The following is a 21,410-nucleotide window of genomic DNA, read 5'->3' as shown; positions in this document are numbered from 1 at the left end:
TTATTTGCCCCCTCATTCCCTTTCCCCAAATCCCTTCATCATCACCTAATATGGAGTGAGTCCATGATAAACCCTCCTCTCCCCGTTGGAGCACGCAACTTGCTCCCTCAGCGCGACTCGGCGCCCAGCTCGGCCAGGATGTCGTCGCTGGCCTTCTGCGAGATCATAAAGGTCGAGACGACGGGGAAGACGCCCGGGATCCTGGCGAAGGCGCTGGCGTCGACGACGCGCAGGGCGCGGACGCCGCGGACGCGGAACTTGGAGTCGAGCACGGCGGCGGGGTCGTCGTCGGCGCCGATCTTGTTGGTCGAGGTCGGGTGGTGGCCAAAGGTCTGCTTGTGGATCCAGGCCTCGTCCTCCTCGCCGCAGGAGCCGTTCTCGTCGGGGCCGCGGGTGCACGGCGGCTCGACCGTCGCGATGCCCACGCGCCGGTAGACGGACCGGATCCAGGCGACCGTGTCCTTGATGGCCTCGAGGTCGTACTCGGCGCCGACGGCGTAGTGGTTGAAGTTGATCTCGGGCGTGTCGGTCGGGTCCCGGCTCCGCAGCTTGACCCAGCCGCCGTTGTTGACGCTCGACCCCTTGACCATGCTGACGCCGTAGACGGGCTGGGCCGGCTCGTCGGGCAGGTGCACGGCCTCGTTGGGCCAGAAGCCGCGGAAGAGGAAGCCGGGGCCGCCGAAGAGGAACATGTCGCGCTCCCCGTGGGCCGGGTGCCGCGTCTTGTACATGGCCACGCCCGCCACCGCCCCCGGGCCGCCGCCGGGGCTTCCCGTGCCCACGATGGGCATCTCCTGGTTGTCCATCAGGTTGCGGCCCACCCCGGGCAGGTCCCGGATCACGGGGATCCCCAGCGCCTCCAGCTCGGTCGCGTTGCCGATCCCGCTGAGCAGCAGCAGCTGCGGCGAGTTGAAGGCGCCCCCGGACACAATCACCTCGCGCCGCGCCACGGCCGTGCGGTTGACCCCGATCGCGCTGTCCGCCCGCCGCCTGTCGCCCCTGTAGAGCGACTTGCCGAAGAGGTACTCGACCCCCGTCGCCCGCGGCCTGTCGGGTTCCGTCGTGTCGAAGAGGATCCTGGTCGCGAGCGAGGTCAGGGACACGGTCAGGTTGGCGCCGGAGCCGACGGCGTCCTGCACGTAGTGGCGCGAGCTGTACCGGTTGCCGTTGGCGAACTGGTGGCTGACCTGCCCGTAGATGCTCGACGTCTGGTCGCGGTCCGGGCCGATCTCGTTGGGGTCGCGGATCAGGAGGTCCGACATGGGCATCGTCAGGTTCCAGTCCCGCGCGTACGTCGTCATGACTCCGTTGCCCTGCAGCGGGCCTGTCCGATTGGTCTGCACCATGGTCCCCATCTGCGTCTGGAACCAGCCGTCGAACCCGTGGTTTGCCGTGCCCCGGGGCAGATAGTTGTTCTTCTCGATCTTCTGGAAGATCTTGTGCATGTTCTCGGCTCTTTATTTTTTTTTTTTTTGTTTTGGGCAACACGGCGAGTGGGACGCGCAGTCAGTCTCGAGAAGAAAGACAAATCTGAAGAGACCGGTATCCCCTCGCGGGGCGACGGCGACGGGTGAGCTTACTTACCTCCAGCTGTCGTCTCCCGTGACCTCGGCATGGTAGTCCCAGTCGCTGTCGCTCGGCAGCCAGACAACCATGGCGTTGATCATGGACGACCCTCCCAGGGTAGCACCGCGGGGATAATAGACGCCGAGGAGACGGGAACCCTCGGGCGCACCGCTCTGGCCCACCCAGTAACGGCCGTCGGGGGTGAGCCAGGTCAGGTGGCTGTACTGGTTGTCTCGCGGATCCCCCTCGGGATAGTGCTTGACGTAGAAGTCCCAGGTCACGGTCGGCGTGTACACCCCGAACCCCGCGCCGGGGCTGTCGTCTCCCGCCTCGAGGAGCAGGACCGAGTATCCCGCCTTGGCGAGATTGGCCCCCACAACGCCGCCGCCCGGTCCGCTCCCGATGACAATATAGTCGTAGACCGCTCCATCGGGGGGTGGACTCTGCGCCGCCGTCGGCGGGCTGTAGAACAGAAACGCCAAGGAAAAGAGCGTGCCCAGGACCCTTCCCCGGTCGGATTTCCACAAGAACTTCATCTTGGCAAGAGCTCTCTCTCTTTATTGCTCCAGGTGGACTAACCAGTACCGTACCCTTTCGACAGCGTTTGATGCGTAAACATTTAGCTGGCAGGATCAGGGATGGCGCTTACCTTTGTACCTACGGATGGTGGGCTATTACTCATATCCGTGGGCTATTACTCATCATGCCTTTGTGCGGCAGTCCCTTCTGCTCTTCCTTTCTCCCTTCGGCAACGAGCAGCTACTTTGTATTTTTCTGGGTCTGGAGGGGTTTGGGTAGCATCGTGGAATCACATTTGGCTGGTTGAACAATTTCATGCAAACCTGCCAAGCCCGGAAACAACCAACGGCAGAGAATATTTAGAGCTCGAGAGGTTTGGGAAGTTACCGAGCTCGGAGAGACGCCGATTGGACAATACAGTAACGAGTACGGAGTACCGCTTGCCTCGTTGCCTCTTGTGTCCCTTCTAGACAAAGAGTACAACCTGAGCATGTACTGTATATGCGTATGTATGTACATACGTACCTACATAGATTACATAGATAGGCACATACCACCAAAGAGGCAGGACGCTCGTTGAGGGTAAAGGTAAATAGCCGGCCATCAAACAGGGCATGGAATTGTATGGGCGAGTAAACATCGACCCTAAGAACAGATTAGCCGGGCAGTACGATTCTTGGCTTTCCCTTCAAATCGAGGAGGGACTAAGGCCACCGAGTTACCTTAATTACTGACTGTTGGCACGACTGCCCAAAGAGCGGTGCCATGTCCTTATTTGACCGGCAGTTGTCAAGGAGTGGTATCAGATCGCTACAAAGCGGTAATGGATTGCAACAGTAATTATTTACACTGGCTGGCTGGCAACCTTTTATCGAGAACGTGATCCTATCGGAACCAAAACGGAGAACCGGCTCCCGTTAGGAACCACGGCCAGGATGGTAGGCTATAAGGGCGCCTAAACCCGGCCACCCCTCCCCCCCCCCCAAAAAAAAAAAAAAAAAAAAAAAAAAAAAAAAAAACCGGCTACACGGCAGCCAAGCGCGTAGGCTGGAATGATCCGCTACTCTAGCGGGGGGCTAACGATTTGTTATGGTTAGGGTATTTCAAACGCCACCTCAAGGCGCCGATGCGATGTGATAATTAGTGAAGAAGTCGCATTAATTATTATGTCGGTATATTGATCGGCTCGATGGTATCAACCCTACACTACGGCCGGCGCAGGAGAAGGCTTTCCTCCAAGACCATCCTGAGCTTGCCTCGCAGCTTTGAAATAGCCTAGAGATTGGGAACATGCTGTCTCGAACCCGACGTCCAATCAGTGATGGGTATTGATGCCTCTTTCTTGGCGAGCATCCCTTTTTGGCAGCTGTTAGTGTTCAAGAATTTCTCTCTGAGTGGGGTATTTAATTAATAATTAGCTGGTCGGGGAGCTTGTGAAACGATAATTATGGCTGTTCTGCTCGACAAGTGCAGCGGATTTACGCACGTGCGATCGAAGCATCAACTGACGGACCCGGCCTAAATAACATCCATTCTGCTATCATCGCAAGATTGGTGGGAGGCCTCGATGGTCCGGACAGGCGAAACAGCAATGAGGTGCGAAGCGGTAGCTTCTAATTAATCATGCTGCCTAGCTTTCGACTCGGGACAAGCTCAAAGATGGACAAGAAGTGTCTGCAGTCATGCTCAAAGAGCAAACGGGCTGCGGTGTTTGTTGCCTCACCGCACCCTGTGAGGTCCGAAATGGGAAGCCAAATTGTCACGACCAAGGTTGTTGCTATCATGACGACGCTGATTATTCGCTGAGGTTGCAGATCCGTTCGGGCCGTTGCAGGCAAACTTGCACCTACCACTGACGCAGGAACTGGCAGTCTGCGATCACCGCCCGGCCGGCCAGTCTTGGAGCGCTAGCCGCTCATCGTGCGTTCGAAGGTAGGTAAAGTTTACGGATTACCTACGGGCTAAAGTGAGCAGGAAGCTTGCTGTTTGGAACTGGAAAAGGAAAAGGAAGGCCGTGAGATGCAGTAAAATCTTTTGTGGCAAGGTCGGTACAGGTAATTAATTATTACTCACCACCACGAGAGCCTTCGTCTTCGCTTGCTGAGCTGCAAGGCCTCTCAGCCAATTCCCTTTCATCGTGTCCGCCCCTCCACTGCTGTAACGAGGCTGCAGCAGGAGACAGTAATAACAAAATACAGGCTCAGATGCACATGTCCTAAAATGTGCTTACAGTTGCATAATGAACCGGCCTACATGGTGCCGGGAGGGGCAAGAGGGAGTCTGAAACGGCTCCCGGTACAGCGCAGTGGGCTGGTGGAGCATCCGGAGGTCGATTGGAGCTGTACTAAGTTAGTGGAAGGGCTATGGTTAACGAACGGAGGAGTCGAAAAGCCCGTTACGAGGGCTGACTTATATGCTTTCTCTTTTTCCTCTCGTTTTTGTTGCCTTTGTCTTCGTCAATAGAGGTACCTGCTTATGGCTTCGACCCTTCTTTCTTTGCAGTGTCAACAACTCATTTAATTACGCCTTTGTGGGTTACGTCCGCCGTAATTATTCTACCGACCAAAAATTAAACTTCCGGCCTTAGCACTGCTCCCTATAGTCATCATGTCTGCCGCCACTTTGCCGTTAGAGGACCTCGAGCTTGCGCTGGAGCTGCAGCGCGAGGAGCTAGAGGGGCTCAAGAAGGCAGGAAAGGGAAAGGGTCGTGAGGGGGAGACGGACGATTTCGACCTCGCCATTCAGCTGTACGAGGCTGAGTTAGCGTCATGCACATTAGTTGCATCGGACCGTTCCATGTGCGGAAGCATCGCCCGAGCCGTCAGGCTAGATGCCGACCTGATTGGTGCCATCTTGCTGGAAGAGGAGCAAGCGGCTCTGGACCGAGAATTCGCCCGCACGTTGAGCCCAGAGGGCATGCCGACAACGCCTGCCGGGCGCGCTTCGATCGTGCCAGCCTTGGATGAGCAGCTTCTGGCCAAACTCGAGGCTCTATACGTGTCTACCGAGGACCACCCGGCGGAGTCTTCTATACGGGCCGCCAGCCGTCCGGTTCCACGGACAAGAGGAGGCGAGCAACCGAAGATTGAGTGCATAGGCTGCGGTGATAAGCGCTATCGCTCGGACGTCTCTCGCTGCCCTTGTTCTCACGAGTACTGCCGTGAGTGCCTGGCGAGCCTTTTTACGGCGTCCTTGTCCGACGAATCCTTATTTCCTCCTCGCTGCTGCGGCCAGCCAATTCCCCTCGATTCCTGCCGGGCCTACCTCCCGACAAATCTTGCCGGAGAGTTTCTGGTCAAGAAGGCAGAGATGGAGACCCCGAACAGAACATACTGTCATCAGCCAACATGTTCCGTATTCATACCGCAGCAGTTCATCGACGGGGAAGTGGCAACGTGTCCTCGGTGTCAGCAGACGACGTGTGTGACGTGCAAGGGTCAGTCACACGAGGGTGACTGTCCCTATGATGTCGCTTCCCAAGAGCTCCTCCGCGTCGCGGCCGAGAATGGTTGGCAGCGGTGCTACTCTTGCCGCCGGCTGGTTGAGCTGGATCACGGATGCAACCACATGAGTAAGCGTGGTTGCCTTCCTTGGACTCACGCGATTCTCAATACTGATACATGATTCAGCATGTCGCTGCGGAGCTCAGTTCTGTTATGCCTGCGGATTGGTCTGGAGGACGTGCGGCTGTGAGCAGTGGAGTGAAGCACGCCTCCTTGCTCGTGCAGATGCCATCGTTGATCGTGACGTCGATGCCGGGCGGCTTGACGATGTGGAACGGGCGAACCGGCGGGAGAGGGAGCGGCAGAACTTGATGCTGAATCATGAGTGCGAGCACAGGGCCTGGAGGTCACGCGGGGGTTCGCGTCGGTGCGAGGAGTGCTACGACGTCCTCCCTCTCTTCATATACGAATGTGTGCAGTGTAGGATCATGGCATGCAGGCGTTGCAGGTTCAACCGTCTCTGACCAGACCTGATGCCTGAACGGCCTGGGCAGAAAGGTTAAATTGAACTTGGGCGCGTTTTCGCCAGCAATCGAATCCTTGTCGATGCCTCGAGATCTGACAGCACCAGAGCACTATTTGAGAGGAGGCGTCGAGTAAAGAGCGCTCCAAGGTCTCTGTGCATTTCTTGGCTTTGCAGATGCCATGTTCTTCTCATCGATTTGTTGGAGCGACTGGTTAACATGGTGGTGGAGGGCTGCAGGGACGCGGCGGGCCGCTGTGGGGCGCGTTTCTGAAGGGCACTTAACGATTAGTGGATCCCATTCCTGCACGCTCATAGCCATCCATTCCCCAGACGTCACTCTATCAGGACCTCGTCCTCCCCTCCCCTCTCATCGCCATGGCCCGCACTCGAGCCCAAACAGCGGCCCAGAAGGCTCTCCCATCGCCGGCGTCGAATAATCAAGGTACTTATTCCTCGTAGCGCCAGAGGACATCTTCCGCTGACGCTTACAGGAAATCGACTCCGGCCGCGTAAAGACAGTTCTCGAAAGCGCGTAAGCAGGCGCGCCGAACGCAATCGCCTACATCCAACTACACCCGGTGAGACGCCGATTCCAAAAGTATGCTCTTTATCCTTCCTTTTATCATATGGTTCACAAGCTAAGTTAGGTCATGGGATCTATAGGAACAACCGGCGCCTGTCCAGAGCAGAGGTCGCGAGCGCAAGCACTCAATCGAACACGTACTCGAGACCAGCCCAGATCCACACCCAGAACCGAAGCGACAACATACGGAAGACGCATTTATCGAGCCAGCGATTATCAGCGGTGTCCACAAACATACTGACCTAATTGCGTTCTGGGAAAAGGAGGGACGCTGGCCAGAGAAGGACTGGCCGGAAGAGACCTCAAAGACAGATTTTACTATGGAACGTCTACCACTTGCACGAAAGAAATTCTCGTCTAATCTGTCCCGGAAGCGATCAAACTCTACTACATCCTGGACAACGCCTAGCGACCAGAAGCCGAGGGAGGGGAAGAGCGTGCCATACCGAGACCAGCGTTATAATGTCCTGCTCGAGCTCAAAGGCAGTTATATGACCAAAGATCCGTTAGGCATAGCTAGCGCTAGCCAGGCTCTTTGTCAGTCTCTCCGAGAGAAGACACAGCCAGTCCCCGGCGATACACTCTTCCGCGACGATATCTTCGAAACGACATGCCGGAAGATAGATCACAAAAATGAGGCGCGAGTCATTCAAGATATCACTCGGCTTATTATTCCTTTAGCTGAAAGTCTTGCGACATTCGGTGTAAAACACCTTGACATCCTAATAGAGAGCGTTAACGAAGGGTAGGACAACTCGATCCCTCTAACTAATGATACCTGCCTACAGCCCGACTACTCTGTTGGGTTTAAACGAGACGCATTTATTAAGGACCAGCTTGCCAAGTTATCGCCATTCATTGGTGACTTTATCACCAGGGATCAGTCCTTCTTTATAGCTACGTACTATATGTACTTCCCGTTCCTGACTTGCGAGGTCGCCTCGCTCGATATCGCAGACCGGCAGAACGCCCATAGTATAACCCTTACGGTACGGGGCATCGTTAAGCTCTTCCGTATTGTCAAGCGTGAGGATGAGGTCAACCGGAAGATCCTCGTATTCTCCGTCTCGCATGACCACCGGTCGGTACGGATCTACGGCCACTACCCGGTGATAAACGGACAAGATACCAAGTACTACCGACACCCGATCTATGCATTTTCTTTCACCGCGCTAGACGGCAAGGAAAAATGGACGGCATATCAATTTACGAAAAACGTCTATGATACGTGGATGCCCGAGCATTTCAAGAATATCTGCTCTGCCATCGATCAGTTGCCCTTGGGTTTGGACTTTGATGTTGCCCCGCTTTCTAAGGCAACCGGGCCGAGATGAGGGGAGGTTGGGCTTTTAAAACGTATATCACGGGTGAGATCAGCATGTCCGTGGTTAGACGGGGGGACTAAGCTCTAGCGGACGCGTCGAGACCGACGGAAGTAACTGCACCTGCAGAGGTATGAGCCGGCGTATAAAAATGGTCTATTTGTTGGTGAATGTCAGTGAGAAACGGTCCCTAGTGCTATATAATGTAATTAAAAGTTTTCTGGTCCCAGGAACTCGAGTGGCGGCTTGGTGCGGGCCTGCCGACCACCGTCACTAGTTACGATGTAACGCACTACATTGTGACCATACTATCGACCTCGTCTGCGGTCACAGCCATGGAATTTTGGATGAAGGCGTCTGATCCCGAAAGGTCAGCCACCTCATCCCTGGTTCGAGCGGTAATTAATTAGGCTGTGCCGCCGAACTGCCGGACCGGATGTAGTCCTTCCATGGCTGACCGTACTCGGCCATGATGATATTATATATCTCGTGGCGGTCTTGGGACAACAGAAGACGACTGCCACAGGGTAAGCCTGTGGCTGGTGTGGCTCTGCAGGATGCACCTGTAGGAAAGGGGGAGTACCTGAGAAGCAATGCCAGAGCGAATGCCATGACGGCCACGTGATCCTGCGGCAATTCGGGCGTAATTAGTCCTTACAATTTGCCGACTCCCAGATGTCATACTGCCCGAACAAACCCGCCGGCGGCCCGAGATTCAACCCTCGTCGACTAACGTCACCGCCAGCCGTAACTTCACGAGTGTCGCAGTAAACGCAATCTGGTCCTGGCATCGTTTTTTTTTTCTTCATAACCGACAGCACGACAATGCCGCAGCCGCTGTGCGAGGTTGGCGGAAAGGCGGGGACTCCCGGCGAGGCAGCGACGTCGTCGCGTTCAGGATTGATGCGGACATCGCATTCCCCCTACCTGTACGCTCTGCCTGGTGGCTCTTCCGACACCGCTGAGACAGAGCAGTTGTCGGACGGCCGTTGCCTGCCTCGAGATGCTGCATGCTCCGTCGAGAAAGGCGATAAAGAGGACTGTCTTCCCCCAGCGAGGAGCGGGAGTCCGGACACCGATAAACCTCGATGTCAAATGTACTCTCTGATAGCCACTGACGGAAGGCATGTCAGTTGGTGCGCGGGCCACGGAATGATTGAGCTATTATAATTAACGCGTCGTTGCCTGCGGAGTGTAGGAAGACGTTTGTGACTATGAGGGCGTCCAACCACTTGCCGGCCGATATACGGCACGGATATAGCGTAGTGCGTAGGTAAGACAGACGAACTGCTTGCAAAATAGGAAATGGCATTGAAAACGTGTTATTGCCGAAATAGGAAAGAGTCAAGAAATCGGAAAGAGTCTTAAAAAGTGGTCCAGCCTGTATTTTGTATTTAGCTTGGAACTTTCATTGGCTTAGATCCCCTTGCGTCACCCCTCAAGCGCTTTCACATTTATACCCCGCAAAATGCCAGAGAGTCTTCATCTAAGTGCACATCTGTAAGTGCTATCAGCCCAGCTCCCTTAGAAACTTCACAGAAATAACGCGATCCGAACTTTCCGTTCAGGCAGCAGGATGTATGGCAGCTCTTTTTTATTGGCTATGGTAGGTAACGTGAGGCGTAGCTAATTGGCGAGGTGAAAAGATAATTGCCTCTGGCTATACCGTTCCCAAACCATTGGTATGACAGCACGCCCTGTGCCCTGTAGGGTATGCTAGCCCTACTCTATTTTGGTCCCGCCCGTCCAGTGTCTTAGACTCCTCGTCACGTATGTACTGTATATTACACCCGAGCCTGAAAAGATCCTTCGCTCTCTCGCCCTCGACTCGTTCCGCCACTGTTAGCGTCAAGGAAGACCCCGCGATCATGATAGATATAGTTTGGTCTGAATCGCAGTCGACCGGCAAGCCTCCTGGTGAAACATAATAGCTTCTTGAGGTGCACCGGAATGTGCTCATACTCCTTTTGATACTCTGCTCAGTCTGCTGCTCACGGCTCAGAATCGACAGTGAAGGAAATAGTGTGCCAGGAAAGCACTTGGATAGCGGTTGATGATCGAAAGTAGCTGCAGTTTGAAGACTATCAAATAACTGTAGGAGCCCCCGAAAAGAGGGCTCATAACCTATGGGAACCAAAACGGAGAGCCGGTTCCCGTTTGGGAACCACAGCCAGGATGGGAGGCTACAAGGGCGCCCAAACCCGGCCACAGATCCAAGTTTCACATGTTAGCATGCGGTGTCATGCACTGACGTGGCTCTTACATCGACACGTGCATTCCAGGCTTCTTAATCCCTCCCCAGGGCCATAAACAAATGGATCTAGGTGCTATCTAAGGTGTTTTGTATAGTGGTACTATCTGTGGTGCATATTTGCAAGGTCGCCATTTCGAATCATGTTGGATTATTTTTGTTTTGGGCTTTTTTTTTTCGTTGTCCTCCCACTCTGCTCCCACACCCATGACAAGCAACATTCTGTGCGCTCCACTCGCCCCTTCAACGCACTCTTCCCTCGAGATGAGAACCACAGTCCTTTTTTTTCTTGAATTACTTGCAATCACGAACACCCACGTTGTAGTGGTTGAGCACCACAAACCGATTAGATCTGCGGCGTTGGGACAATAATTATCCTGTCATGCTGCCCGCTAATGTCACCTAATTATATAATTATGGCCTGGCAAGAATTCCCAAAATAAGCAACGGCCACTGTAGATTTGTGATTTAGTACATTAAAACTACTGTCTTGCTATGGTCAAGTTTCTTGTCCAAAAGGCACGGTTGACCCGTGCTTGAACGTTGATCGAGCTGCGATCACATGTCACTCGCGGTCCATGCAGCCCGATCATTGTCATCCCTCCGAGGGCACAATAGAAAGGATGAGTGCAGGTTTATTGGAGCCTCAACCTACTTGATCCTTCTAAAGGCGCATTGCCCTTCTAGCAGAGACGGCCCTTTGTCTCCGCAGGTTGGAAGCCCCCGCAAGCACCGCCTCTTTCTCCTTTCTACTGTGTAGCTCCCTCGCCCAAGAGGACGGTTTCAGAACTTCTGAGTGTTGCTCTCAATGCACAACAAAACAGTAAAGTGTTTGACATGAACTTGAGAGGTAGAAGAGGGACTTTGCAAAATGCAAGACGGTGTTCGGTCTATGGGCTTCCTTGCCCCTCTCCCGTCCTCCCTCCTCAAATAGCTGGAGGCGCCGCCATTGAGAATGGAAACTCTTAGGCAGCTGCAACAAGAACCAACACTGGCATCAATCCAGATAATGCAAACCTTTGACTTCGAGAAAAACCCCTATCAGAGTGCGGAACGACTGCTCAAGATAAACTAACTCTTAGCTTGCTTGTCCCAGAAAAAAAAAACTATGCTGATTTGGCATATGTCAGTGCAAGACACCCACGAAGTCGGCTTGGGGCAGTTAGATTGCCAATAATAGAAAAAAGAACCTGGGAAACAAAGACGCAAGAAAAGTGATAATTGATCAACGCCATACTCCAGCGCTAATTGACGTCGTCTTCCCACTCAAACTCGTCGCCACTATCCCGACCACCCTCCGCGTCATGATACTGGGAACCATCCCCCTCCATCCGCGCCACGTACTGCTTGACGAACCGCCCGTCGGTAGCCAGACCGGCATACATGAGGGGCGTCACCAGCACCGGCATGCCCCCAACGCCCGAGCTCACCTGCGCCTTGATGAATGCGAGCTGGTAGCCCGCCATCTGCCAGACAAACTTGGGGCTCGTGTTGTAGTAGAGCTTGAACGCCGTGCTGGCCTTGAGCAGGGCCCAGTAGCTGGTTGCGCCCGCCCCGCGTTCGGCCAAAAACGGCTGCTCCAACAGACCGGCCAGCTTAGAGCCGATTCCGATTCCGTGGGAACACCGGCTACTGACCGAGACGAAGTCGATCTCGAGCCACTTCGCGTAGACCTTCTTGACCCTGTCCGGGTAGCTGAGGGTGCTGCTGCGGCTGAATATGGTACGCTTCCACTCGAGCTCCGCGGAGCCGATGGCCCTCTGGAGCGCGTCTAGGAGTGACTTGAGCGAACGTGACCTCGTGTCGTTGGCCAGGCCCTTCAGGTGCTCGTAGTACGTGGTCAGGTCCGGATCCCACGAGGGCGTGGTGCCATCGGACGCTCCGGCCGAGGACTCGGGTCCCATGGACTCATGCAAGGACTGGAGTTCGTGATCGATGGCGGGATTCGCGACGGAGAATCTGAGGTAATCGATGATGTGGCTCGGCTCTCCGGGCCCGGACCAGTGATTCCCTTTGTAAGCGGGGTCGTCCAGGTACATCTTGCCGGGGAACTTGTCCCTCCGTAGCCGGTCCCAGCTGTCGGCGGTGAAGATGATGCCCTGCTTGCTCTGGTCGACCAACTTGCCGAGGAGGCTGCTTAAAAGGACTGCACCTTCGTCGCTGACACTATTGTTGTAGTAGCACAGCCTCTCTTTGTAGTTTGTGCAGATACCCAGGTAGTTTGGCTGCATGGCAAACTGGAAGCTCTTGTCGATCATGTCGTAGACGGCATCATGGCAAGCGCGACGGCCCGTCTTCCCGGTCCGGCACACCAGCTCATCGAACGTCGTCTTGTCCTTACGGAGGTAAGCAGAAAGGTCCGGCTCGACGGGCACCTCTGCGTTCTCAAAGTTGTCGACGATTTCAGGATCCCAACATACCCAAGCTAAATCCCCGTCGTAGTCGCCCCCCGACAGCTTATCGGCAAGGGGGATGTCTCCTTTCGTAGAGAACACAATGACATCCTTGAGAGCGTGCAACTCGGGCTTGAATACAGCCCTCACCTTTTGTATATCGCTGACAAAGTGGGCCGGCGAACGAGCGACAAGGACGTCGCAATCGGCCAGAAGCGTGTAGGAAACCCCGTCCAACTCGTCTCTGAACTTGGAGGAGAAGCCCACGTGTACCTCGTTTTCCTCCAAGACGCCCCAGAAGTCTGCTACCATATAGATATAAGCAGACCGGCCAACTTTGATGTTAAGCTTGGTTCTGAGCGTGTCGCACTTTTGCTTCTGTAGCTCCCAAGCCAGATCTCGAAGGTACCTTTGCGATTTCGGGTCAAAGCCGCTATTCATAAGCAGGGTGAGGATCTCATTCTTGTCTGCGGGGAGCCCACCAAGAAAGGGCACTTGGCCGTGTTTGACGCGCTCGGGTCGGTTGTTGTTCGAGTTTTCATTAACCCACTGCCGGAACTGTAACGGGCGATTGAGGGCCGTCTTTTGATCTTCAAACTGCTTGGCCAGGTCATTAAGAAGGCGGTTACTAATGGCGCATCTCATAGCCTCCTTATCTATAGCCCTGTCCTCCAGGACAGGTAAGAACTGTAGGTTCAGGCTAGCTGGCTTCAGCTCTGACGCTACCTTGCGGACCTCGAGTGTCCTGTGAAAAGGATCATCAGCGTCATCGCAGTTCCATTTGCGTTGCGACGGGTATGTCTCAATCCAATCAGCATCGCCATGATCGGTCACATCCATCAGCCACATCCCTTTGGCCGACCCGATCCTCCCCTGAATGGCAGAGGGGATATCGGTCAGCCCAAGGAGGTCGCGAATCTTTCTCGCAACGCTGCGTGACATGCGGCCGATTCCATCGTTCATGACCTTCTTGGTGGGAGACAGGATGTCCTCGGGCCGATGGATGATCTGGCCGGGCTCAAAGGTTACGGTCGGAGTTGTTTTGCTAAGGCCCAGCTGGATACGCGAGAAAAGCTTTAAGTAGGGTTGCTCCCTATTACTTTCCAGCTGTAACAGCCAATCCAACATCTGGCTCACCTTGAGCTGTGTTCGCTGCTGTACGGTGTCTGTGGGGATGTCGTGCCGCGCGCGGATGACTACGGGCCGGAAGTTAGGACCGCTCTCCGCAAAGAAATGCACCCTCTCTTTGGATATGGCTTTGGCATCAGGGCCGAGCGTGAAATCCTTTGCCGGCTTTCTGTATCCTGCATCCTTTGAAAAGAACGCCTGCCACTGCCGTCCGACCAAGAAGTGTGGCTGCTGGGTCAACCATCGGATGATCTCCTCTGCAGCTCCTTCTGTCTTTTTGATGATCGGAGGCGCGTTCAGCGCAGTGGGCGATGGAATAAGAACCTCCAGAAAACGATCCGGACCGAAGCGCCTGGTCAGCCTGCAGCCTTCATCAAATTGAAGCGGCCTCATGTCGAGCAGAAAGAGAGGACCGTCTTCCTCGGGGTTAAATTCCAGTGTGGCCGACATCACCACCGCGTTTCCCCTGCTTTCAAAACTCGTCAGGGCGGCCGCAAAGACTTCGGCCGATGGTCGCTCGGGGAACGACTTCCCACGGAACACATCGAGCTGCATCAGACTCTTCCAGATGGTAAGCATATCCGAGCTCGCCCATGAGGGGTCGTATTTGAGGGCGCTGTCTTCGAGATCAACTTTGCAATGAAGACAGATTCGGGTAATCTCCCAAGCAATGGCAAGCGGCGCATCATGGAGCCAGGCTGGGAACTTCGCTATGCATGTACAGAATTAGAGAGAGGGATCATGCCGAGATATCTGGGTCAATCACTCACGCCAGATGTTCTGTAGCCTCGAGTGAATGGCGCTAGGCTTGCGCGCTTCCGAAAGGCGATCACCTCGGCTTCGGGGAGTCTCCAAAGTCTTGCCCAGTGAAGCATTGCTAGAGCCAGCGAAGCCCGAGCCATCGCCACTAGATGTAGATGACCGCTGTGAAGGATGCTGGACGGGGTATCCCAATTCTTCGAACGCGGACGCCTGCGGCGCGGATCTACGAGGAAGATCACAGTGTAGCGGCGGCGAAAATGCCAAACCTCTCGTGGCCAGGAGGCGCTTCTCGTGTACATCCTCGTCTTGCGTGGTTTGGCTTAGTTGCTGTCCCTCGCTATGACTAAAAAGACTGGAAACGTTGCTGCTGCTGCTGCTGCTGCTGGCGGCAATACTAGAAATGCCCGGCTCCTCGTCTACGCGGCGACGCTCAGGAGACCAGTCTGTCCGAGCACCACCGAGTCGTCGACGGCTTGGTACGTTATCGAGAGCATCTAAAGCCGGTGATTGATAGCGCAGTGCTGAAAATTCCTTGGCTCTCGGTCGCTTGAACTCGTGGTCATCGTCCCTATCAAAAGACCGCTTGGAGCTAGCAGAGCTAGGGGGTTCGGAAGCCGACTTGGGCGAGCTCGCGTCTGACTCGTCGCCCGGGCGTGCGACAACAGCGGCGCCACTGGGTTTGGGGAGCCGCAGGCTCGGAGTCATGCGGGCCTTGTAGTCGTTGATGACCTTTATCAGGATGTTTTGCAGATTCTCCTGCTGATCCGCGGTCTGCACCTTGGAAGGAGTGCGTGTCGACGGGAAGGTCCCGGGATTGGCACGAGGCTTCCGCGCCCAGCGCAGGCTTGCGGCCTTTGCCTCGCTGAAGAAAGAGCAAAGGGCCTGTTCTAAGACATCTCCGCGCTGGTAGTATAGAAACTGAATGCCGCGGTGAATGCGATCCCACCGCGCAAACTGCTCGTCTTGAGACCCGAGATTCCGGCGCTCGTTCGGGCTGAGGGTGGGGTCGGGGATCTGAATGCCGACTCCATACTCGGTATTGAGTTTGCGGACTACCTTCTCGATCTCAATCTTGTCTCTCGAGTTCTTGTCAGGCGTCACTGGTAACGCCGCTACGGAAAGCGCGACCATGGATTCTTTGTGGCGTCGATCGAGCTAGCTTGAGCTGAAGCAAAGATGCAATTGCAAGTTGGCGAGCCATTCGAGGTTGGCGCAAAGTTATAATTATCGCTGCAATGGGCACCCTGGTAGGGGGGAAAGGCGGCTGCGGCGCTTGGGAACCCAACTGCGGTCATCCGATACGGGTACATACCAGAGTAACTAAGTAATAATGGAAGCTTTGAGGCGGGTGGGCCTCAATGCACCAGGGGCGTGGGCCAATCACATCCTCGTAAAGTTGCTCTGTAATGAGGGAGGAGCAGGTGAACTTGGGATGGAAAGCCTATTAAATAGTGTCGAATTCACCCAGCTGCCACATGTTGTTCTTTAAGTCTCACATATCGCGGTCCCATAAATTATATCGGGCTTTGTTCAAACGCCTGCTTCAACGCGTCTCTCCCAAATCGCGTAGGTTTGAAAGTTGCGCAAGGTCCCCCGTGGTAATGGATCAACTAGTTAGATGGCTCAGAGAACATTGATACCCATAATGTGAACAAGAAGAGAGATAATGATCGAGATTATGCAAGTCTGTTACCGAATCTCTTTGCACTGCGGCATCTGCACGATTATGTGGGCACCTCCGAGTTCTTTCTTGGGGCGCTCTGGTCCCCGCTCCAGCACCAGCTCTTCCGCCAATCCCGAGATTCCCCACTCCCGCTCTGACCCAATCGAAGATTCGTCGGCTTCTTTCTTTCGCTTCCAAACGACGCTTCGGATTTGCATCGGTATTCAACACCCGGCGTCCCATTCCAGATCGCTCCGAGTTGTCTAGCGTGCCTATCTACACGTGTAGCCCGCATAGCTTTAAGCGTTAATCATCAAAGGATCCTCCTTTTCAGGGCATTTGCTACCCCACTTCTCCGACGGGGGCAGCCCTCGATTGGTGACTTTTCGGTTCTCGCTCGGATTTTCCTCGAGGCACCCCATCCACGACCCCTACACTTTCACTCCTCTGTCTCGGGGCCCGCTCCCCCCTGATAGGAAAAATGTCGGACAGCCAAAAGAGCCCGAGCATCGAGGATCTGACGCCTGAGGAGGCAAGCCGCATCATCCATTCTCATCGCAAAGTACGATACGGTAAGTGATTTTCGCCTGTTGCCGGATGCACCGAAGTCCCGCAAGCCCGGAGGACCAAGTGGACTATTGCGATAGTGTTATCTGCGCCACTGGTATCTGGGTTGGCATTGCCCGCCGCCCGATCAGTGAGGGGAACAATTTACTCAGACGGCGTTGTTGTCACAGGTACTGCTTGCTGGCCGTGCCGCCAGAGGAAAGTCAAGTGCGACAACAAGAGCCCGTGTGAGAACTGCGTCAAGAGGGAGCATCCCCAGCTGTGCTCCTACAAGCCCAACAGGTCAGCTACTACCGGGAAGAGCGTCTCGACAAGCTCGGAACACCCTACCTCTGGCAGGAAGAGGTCGCGGTCGCCGGACCGACAAGAATCTAGAAGCCAAAGTAACGAAGCGCGCGAGGCCATACGTGCTTACGGTAAGTAATGCTGTGCGTCCTGAGAGTAACTATTTCTCACATGGAGTGTTTATAGACCCAGACAACACCGAAACGGCCCGGTATGTAGGCCAGAACAGCATACCAGCCCTCCTACGAGAACAAACCTCCGTCAGCGAGCCCCAGGAGGTCAACGGGATCCGCCAAGACATGCGCTCCCTACTCGGCCTGGACAATTCGGCTCCCTTTCCGCTTATGTCGTCGCGCCATCTGGACCGGTTGACCTTGGACATCTCGTCCGAACTTCCCTCCGACCGCGAGGTCATGAAGTGGGTGTTGTCCTGAACATTGCCAAGAGGAAGAATATGCTGACCGGTTCCGCCAGGCTCTTCCGGACGTACAAGGAAATACCCCAGCCATTTTGGGGTTTCGTCATTGATATCGATGACCTGGAGTCACGCTTGATGGTTTACCTTGAGGAGCGAGCAAAAAATGCCAGATCTTCCATCAAGTCTACAAAACCTGTATCGGCCTCCTGGTTGGCCATACTCTTTGCAGTCCTCGCTGTCGGCTCCCAATACCATGACTCTCCTTACCACGTGCGGACGAGGGACTCGCAAAAGTACATCCAGATATCGTTTCACTTTCTCCGGCTGGGGAACTTTCTGCTAAGGTACTTAAGCACGCTGCTCAGCCACTCTATCGCTACCTTTGCTAATAGCGTAGGCCGAACCTGGACTCGATCCAAGCGCTGCTCATGACGAGTTTCGTGCTACTCAACGACATGAAGGCCGAGGCATCTTGGGCCTTGCTCGGTCTCACCTGCCGATTGGCACAGTCACTTGGGTTGCATAGAGCACAACCACTTGATGGACGGCAGACCCCAGACGCCGCCAGAAAGGAGATGGCAAGGAGAAAACTATGGTAAGCCGCTCAACCCCGGCGCGCTTCCTTGGGCAAATTCTGACTCCATTAGGTGGACTTGTCTTTGGCATGACACTTTGACTTCGTTGTCTTTCGACCGGTGAGGCAAACAGACTCCCTTGCATCCCCCACCGGCCCCTCGCGAACGGGGCCATTGCTGACCTCTGAGCAGCTCTCCGATGACGAATATCCCTTGTTGTCCAATACCAATGTCGCCGACCGCGAACACCGAAGGATGGGCGTACCTTGAAGCCATGTTCAACCTCTGCCAGATCATCTCCCAAAGGTTGAATCCCGATGCTATCGCAACTGCCACATACGAACAAATTCTCGATAACTGTGCAGCAGTCGAGAACATTCGCAGCAAGTTGTCGATCCAATTACGCAGCAAGGAGACGTGCAAGTCCGCCCTAGATAGGCTCCAGCACTTTGCCATCCGGCTACACACTTCGTTCATGATATCGGTCTGCTGCCGACCGGCGCTGATAAGACGCGATAGCAACCATCTTGACGCGACGCAGAGAAAATTTTTGGCAGACAGGTGCAAGGCTAATCTGACCGAGACGGTGCGAATGTTCCTGGCAATGCACCAGTTGTCCGTCATACCGACCCGGTCTTGGGCCTTCACCTACCATGGCTTATCCTCGGCCGTTCTCCTTGGTATCTTGGGCGAGACAAAAGCAGACCCAGAGGTCCGCCAGCTGCAAGGAGACCTTATCTCAGCCCTGTCGGCGACGGCGGCCAAGGATCAGACGTCGCCCCAGCCTCACATCCGCAAGTCGGATCTTGACATTGAGCTCTCTGGCCCGCTGTCTCGGGCTCTGGCGGCGCTCAAGAACATCTACGATCATGGGTCCGTGGTAGCCCCCCCGATCAAGCGGGAAAGCAGTCTTTCCGGCCCGGGGTCAGGCGCGCGCACGCCGTTGCCGCAGATGCAGGCACCCGGTTTTCCCGGCAACGGTGCGCTGGCCCAAGACCCTCGGGCTGTGCCGGCCACCCTGGACCCGCACCAGAACGCGGCGTTGGCCATGACGGAACTACAGCAGCAGAGCGGCGGTTCAGTGGCCGACTTCTCCGCCGGGTAGGTGCTCTCCGAGCGCACCTGACTCCCCGGGGGAAAAAGGCGGTTCGCTAACATAATGTTGCAGGATTCCCTTTTCCCAGACGCCTCCTGTACCCGGTGCACAGCAGCAGCTCCCTGATATTGCTGCCTTTGACCCGGCCAGCTACATGTCGCCAATGGACTTGTATGATTCCATTTTCTGGGGTGAGCAATGTCGGTTCCAAACCCTAGTAAGCATCCGGGACTAACGCACCCTGATCAGAATCACCTGACCCGTTCAATACCGGAATGGACGCGATGAACTTTGACTTTCTCGCCCATCCGCCTCCTGGGCAACCAACCCAGCAACAGTTCTATTTTTGAGTGAACCAGTTGATGAGAGGTATGCACCATCATGACTTATAAACCTACCTAAAAAATCATCACTGGGGCTTCGAGTTCGAAAACCCAATACCCTATCGCCATTTCCACAAATCGCGATGTTGTTTCTCCTTCCTATCTGGCTCAATGTCGTCGTAGATAGAGCTAGAAGTGTATGCGGCTCCAGCTGAGGCCAAGAAGGGACAGCTCCTGCCGCGATCGCCAAAACATGGTAGGTATGTTCAGCAGAAGATGAAGGGCTTTCCTTCCTTATAGGATGCGGCGCTGCAACAAGTTAGAGGGATATTGCTACCGGAAGGTGCGAGAGATGTAGGTACAACCAAGAAACATTCTGCTGGTTGCACTGCTGGTTTGTGCCCAGTTGTAACCCAACGCCAAGGCGCTCTCATGCACCCAGAATGAGGGCTTTCGCCGCATTTGTTATCGTCATCTTCCATCTCTGTTTGGGCATGCCAGTCGTTGTCAAAACAACAACGCCTAGTGGTTCCCCTGTAAATGAGTGTAGGTACTCCGTTGGCCACTCTAACCCTCCCAAAAGGTGCTCTGCCCTTGCTTGCCTAGGCACAATCCTGCTAACCAACCCAGCCCTAAACTCATCGGCTTGGTTCGAGCTATACCATGACTACGCAGCTCATGTCAGATATATCCACGGCCTGTCACACGCACACCGCTCACTATCCCGGACTTTTCTCGCGGGCAAGTCTTTCGAAAAGAGACCGATCGAGGGTGTCCACATATTTGGTCGATCTGGCCCTGGTCTAAATCCCGCAGTCGTCTTCTTCGGCACTGTCCACGCTCGAGAGTGGATCACGACCATGGTTACGGAGTACATCGCCTACAGTTTGCTCGAGCACTACCACACAGACAGCGACGTCCAGCATGCCCTCGACAGCTTTGACTTTTACATTTTTCCCATAGTCAACCCAGATGGTACGTCGCTGCGCTTCGATCCAGTAAACTCCTTTACCGGCTTCTCCCCCTCATTACCTCCCGCACAAAGTCACCAACCACAACTGGATACAGGTTTCGTCCACAGCCAGACGAAGAACCGCATGTGGCGCAAGAACCGACAACGACAGCGCGGTACGACCTGCGTCGGCCGCGATCTCAACCGCAACTGGGACGTCCACTGGGACAGGAAGGGGGGCGCTGCGACCGGACCGTGCCGGAGCACGTACCGAGGGTCGAAGCCGCTCGATGCGCCCGAGACGCGCTCCCTCGCGGTAGAGCTACAGGCGATCAAGGAGAGCCAGGGCGTGCGTCTCTTCATCGACTGGCACGCGTTCGGGCAGCTGGTCATGTACCGTAGGTCGCAACGACCTCCCCCTTCGTCCTAACACCGCAACCTCCTCCCTTGTTCCGTGCCTGAGCCATCTTTTCTCTCTCTTGCTTTTGTTCCTTTTTTTCCCTGTGCGCTAACAGGACTCCGTGGGCCCCTTCCCACTATCTGGTTAGCATACGGCTACTCCTGCGAGAAGAAGCTCCCGCCCTTTTCCGCCGTGAGCTGGCTGGCGGGCGAGTTCGCCGAGGCGATGGGGAAGGTCCACGGCAGCAAGTACAGGGCGGGCACGGCGTGCGAGCTGCTGTACCCGACTTCGGGAGACAGTGCGGACTAGGCGTTTGAGGTCCTCGGGGCGGACTACGCTTATACCGTCGAGCTGCGGCCCGGGATGCGAGGAAGGGCAGGATTCCGGCTGCCCGAGAGCCAGATCTTGGAAACGGCGGAAGAAGCGTGGGGCGGGGTGAGGCATGTGCTGAAGTTTATTCGTCATCCATGATACCGATGGAAAATGCTCTCTTATTGTTTAACAATCACCAGATTCTCATCCGCCAAGCCGGAAGACGTCCATGAGGGCGCACTGGGCTGGCTTCACAAGATTATGCCGACGGAAAAACTAATCCGTACCGAATAATCACTGCCATTGTCTCCCCTCCCTTTCTAGTA

At 55.1% G+C, this 21,410-nt stretch overlaps 6 protein-coding genes across 6 annotated transcripts; 4 read left to right on the top strand and 2 right to left on the bottom strand.

Moving 5' to 3' along the window:
- Window positions 1–107: 107 nt before the first annotated feature.
- P884DRAFT_285106 (GMC oxidoreductase-like protein) lies at window positions 108–2,102 on the bottom strand (the record flags this gene model as incomplete). The annotated part of the gene is made up of 2 exons (XM_069443743.1): window positions 108–1,455; window positions 1,585–2,102. The coding sequence occupies 2 exons, from the start codon at window positions 2,100–2,102 to the stop codon at window positions 108–110; spliced, it is 1,866 nt and encodes a 621-aa protein (XP_069297643.1).
- Window positions 2,103–4,692: 2,590 nt separating this feature from the next.
- P884DRAFT_200668 (uncharacterized protein) lies at window positions 4,693–6,052 on the top strand (the record flags this gene model as incomplete). The annotated part of the gene is made up of 2 exons (XM_069438311.1): window positions 4,693–5,656; window positions 5,715–6,052. The coding sequence occupies 2 exons, from the start codon at window positions 4,693–4,695 to the stop codon at window positions 6,050–6,052; spliced, it is 1,302 nt and encodes a 433-aa protein (XP_069297642.1).
- Window positions 6,053–6,429: 377 nt separating this feature from the next.
- On the top strand, window positions 6,430–7,971 carry P884DRAFT_277697 (uncharacterized protein; the record flags this gene model as incomplete). The annotated part of the gene is made up of 4 exons (XM_069443105.1): window positions 6,430–6,496; window positions 6,546–6,652; window positions 6,718–7,341; window positions 7,387–7,971. The coding sequence occupies 4 exons, from the start codon at window positions 6,430–6,432 to the stop codon at window positions 7,969–7,971; spliced, it is 1,383 nt and encodes a 460-aa protein (XP_069297641.1).
- A 3,262-nt stretch (window positions 7,972–11,233) lies between these two features.
- Window positions 11,234–15,624, bottom strand: P884DRAFT_224011 (RNA dependent RNA polymerase-domain-containing protein; the record flags this gene model as incomplete). Its single annotated transcript, XM_069439581.1, has 2 exons — window positions 11,234–14,441; window positions 14,502–15,624. 2 exons carry the CDS (start codon window positions 15,622–15,624, stop codon window positions 11,455–11,457), a joined length of 4,110 nt encoding a protein of 1,369 aa, XP_069297640.1. The 3' UTR covers window positions 11,234–11,454.
- Window positions 15,625–16,637: 1,013 nt separating this feature from the next.
- Window positions 16,638–19,447, top strand: P884DRAFT_200446 (fungal-specific transcription factor domain-containing protein; the record flags this gene model as incomplete). Its single annotated transcript, XM_069438299.1, has 9 exons — window positions 16,638–16,728; window positions 16,894–17,139; window positions 17,186–17,426; window positions 17,483–17,770; window positions 17,824–18,021; window positions 18,074–18,121; window positions 18,194–19,102; window positions 19,170–19,288; window positions 19,347–19,447. 9 exons carry the CDS (start codon window positions 16,638–16,640, stop codon window positions 19,445–19,447), a joined length of 2,241 nt encoding a protein of 746 aa, XP_069297639.1.
- A 436-nt stretch (window positions 19,448–19,883) lies between these two features.
- Window positions 19,884–21,189, top strand: P884DRAFT_329765 (uncharacterized protein). The gene is made up of 4 exons (XM_069445649.1): window positions 19,884–19,966; window positions 20,051–20,395; window positions 20,489–20,770; window positions 20,921–21,189. Exons 1-4 carry the CDS (start codon window positions 19,915–19,917, stop codon window positions 21,079–21,081), a joined length of 840 nt encoding a protein of 279 aa, XP_069297638.1. The 5' UTR covers window positions 19,884–19,914; the 3' UTR covers window positions 21,082–21,189.
- The last annotated feature ends 221 nt before the right edge of the window (window positions 21,190–21,410 follow it).

Source organism: Thermothelomyces heterothallicus (assembly GCF_042370625.1).
Source record: "Thermothelomyces heterothallicus CBS 202.75 unplaced genomic scaffold P884_scaffold_11, whole genome shotgun sequence".
Taxonomy (NCBI): Eukaryota; Fungi; Ascomycota; class Sordariomycetes; order Sordariales; family Chaetomiaceae; genus Thermothelomyces; species Thermothelomyces heterothallicus.
This window is presented reverse-complemented; position numbering and strand designations above follow the sequence as displayed.

Excerpts from the sequence above, each read along its gene's own strand:
- P884DRAFT_329765 (XM_069445649.1), top strand. The coding sequence starts at position 19,915 with ATGCCAGTCGTTGTCAAAACAACAACGCCTAGTGGTTCCCCTGTAAAT. Across the intron at positions 19,967-20,050 it reads TGGTTCCCCTGTAAATGAGT|CCCTAAACTCATCGGCTTGG; the intron begins GTAGGTACTCCG and ends TAACCAACCCAG. Across the intron at positions 20,771-20,920 it reads CGGGCAGCTGGTCATGTACC|CATACGGCTACTCCTGCGAG; the intron begins GTAGGTCGCAAC and ends CTATCTGGTTAG.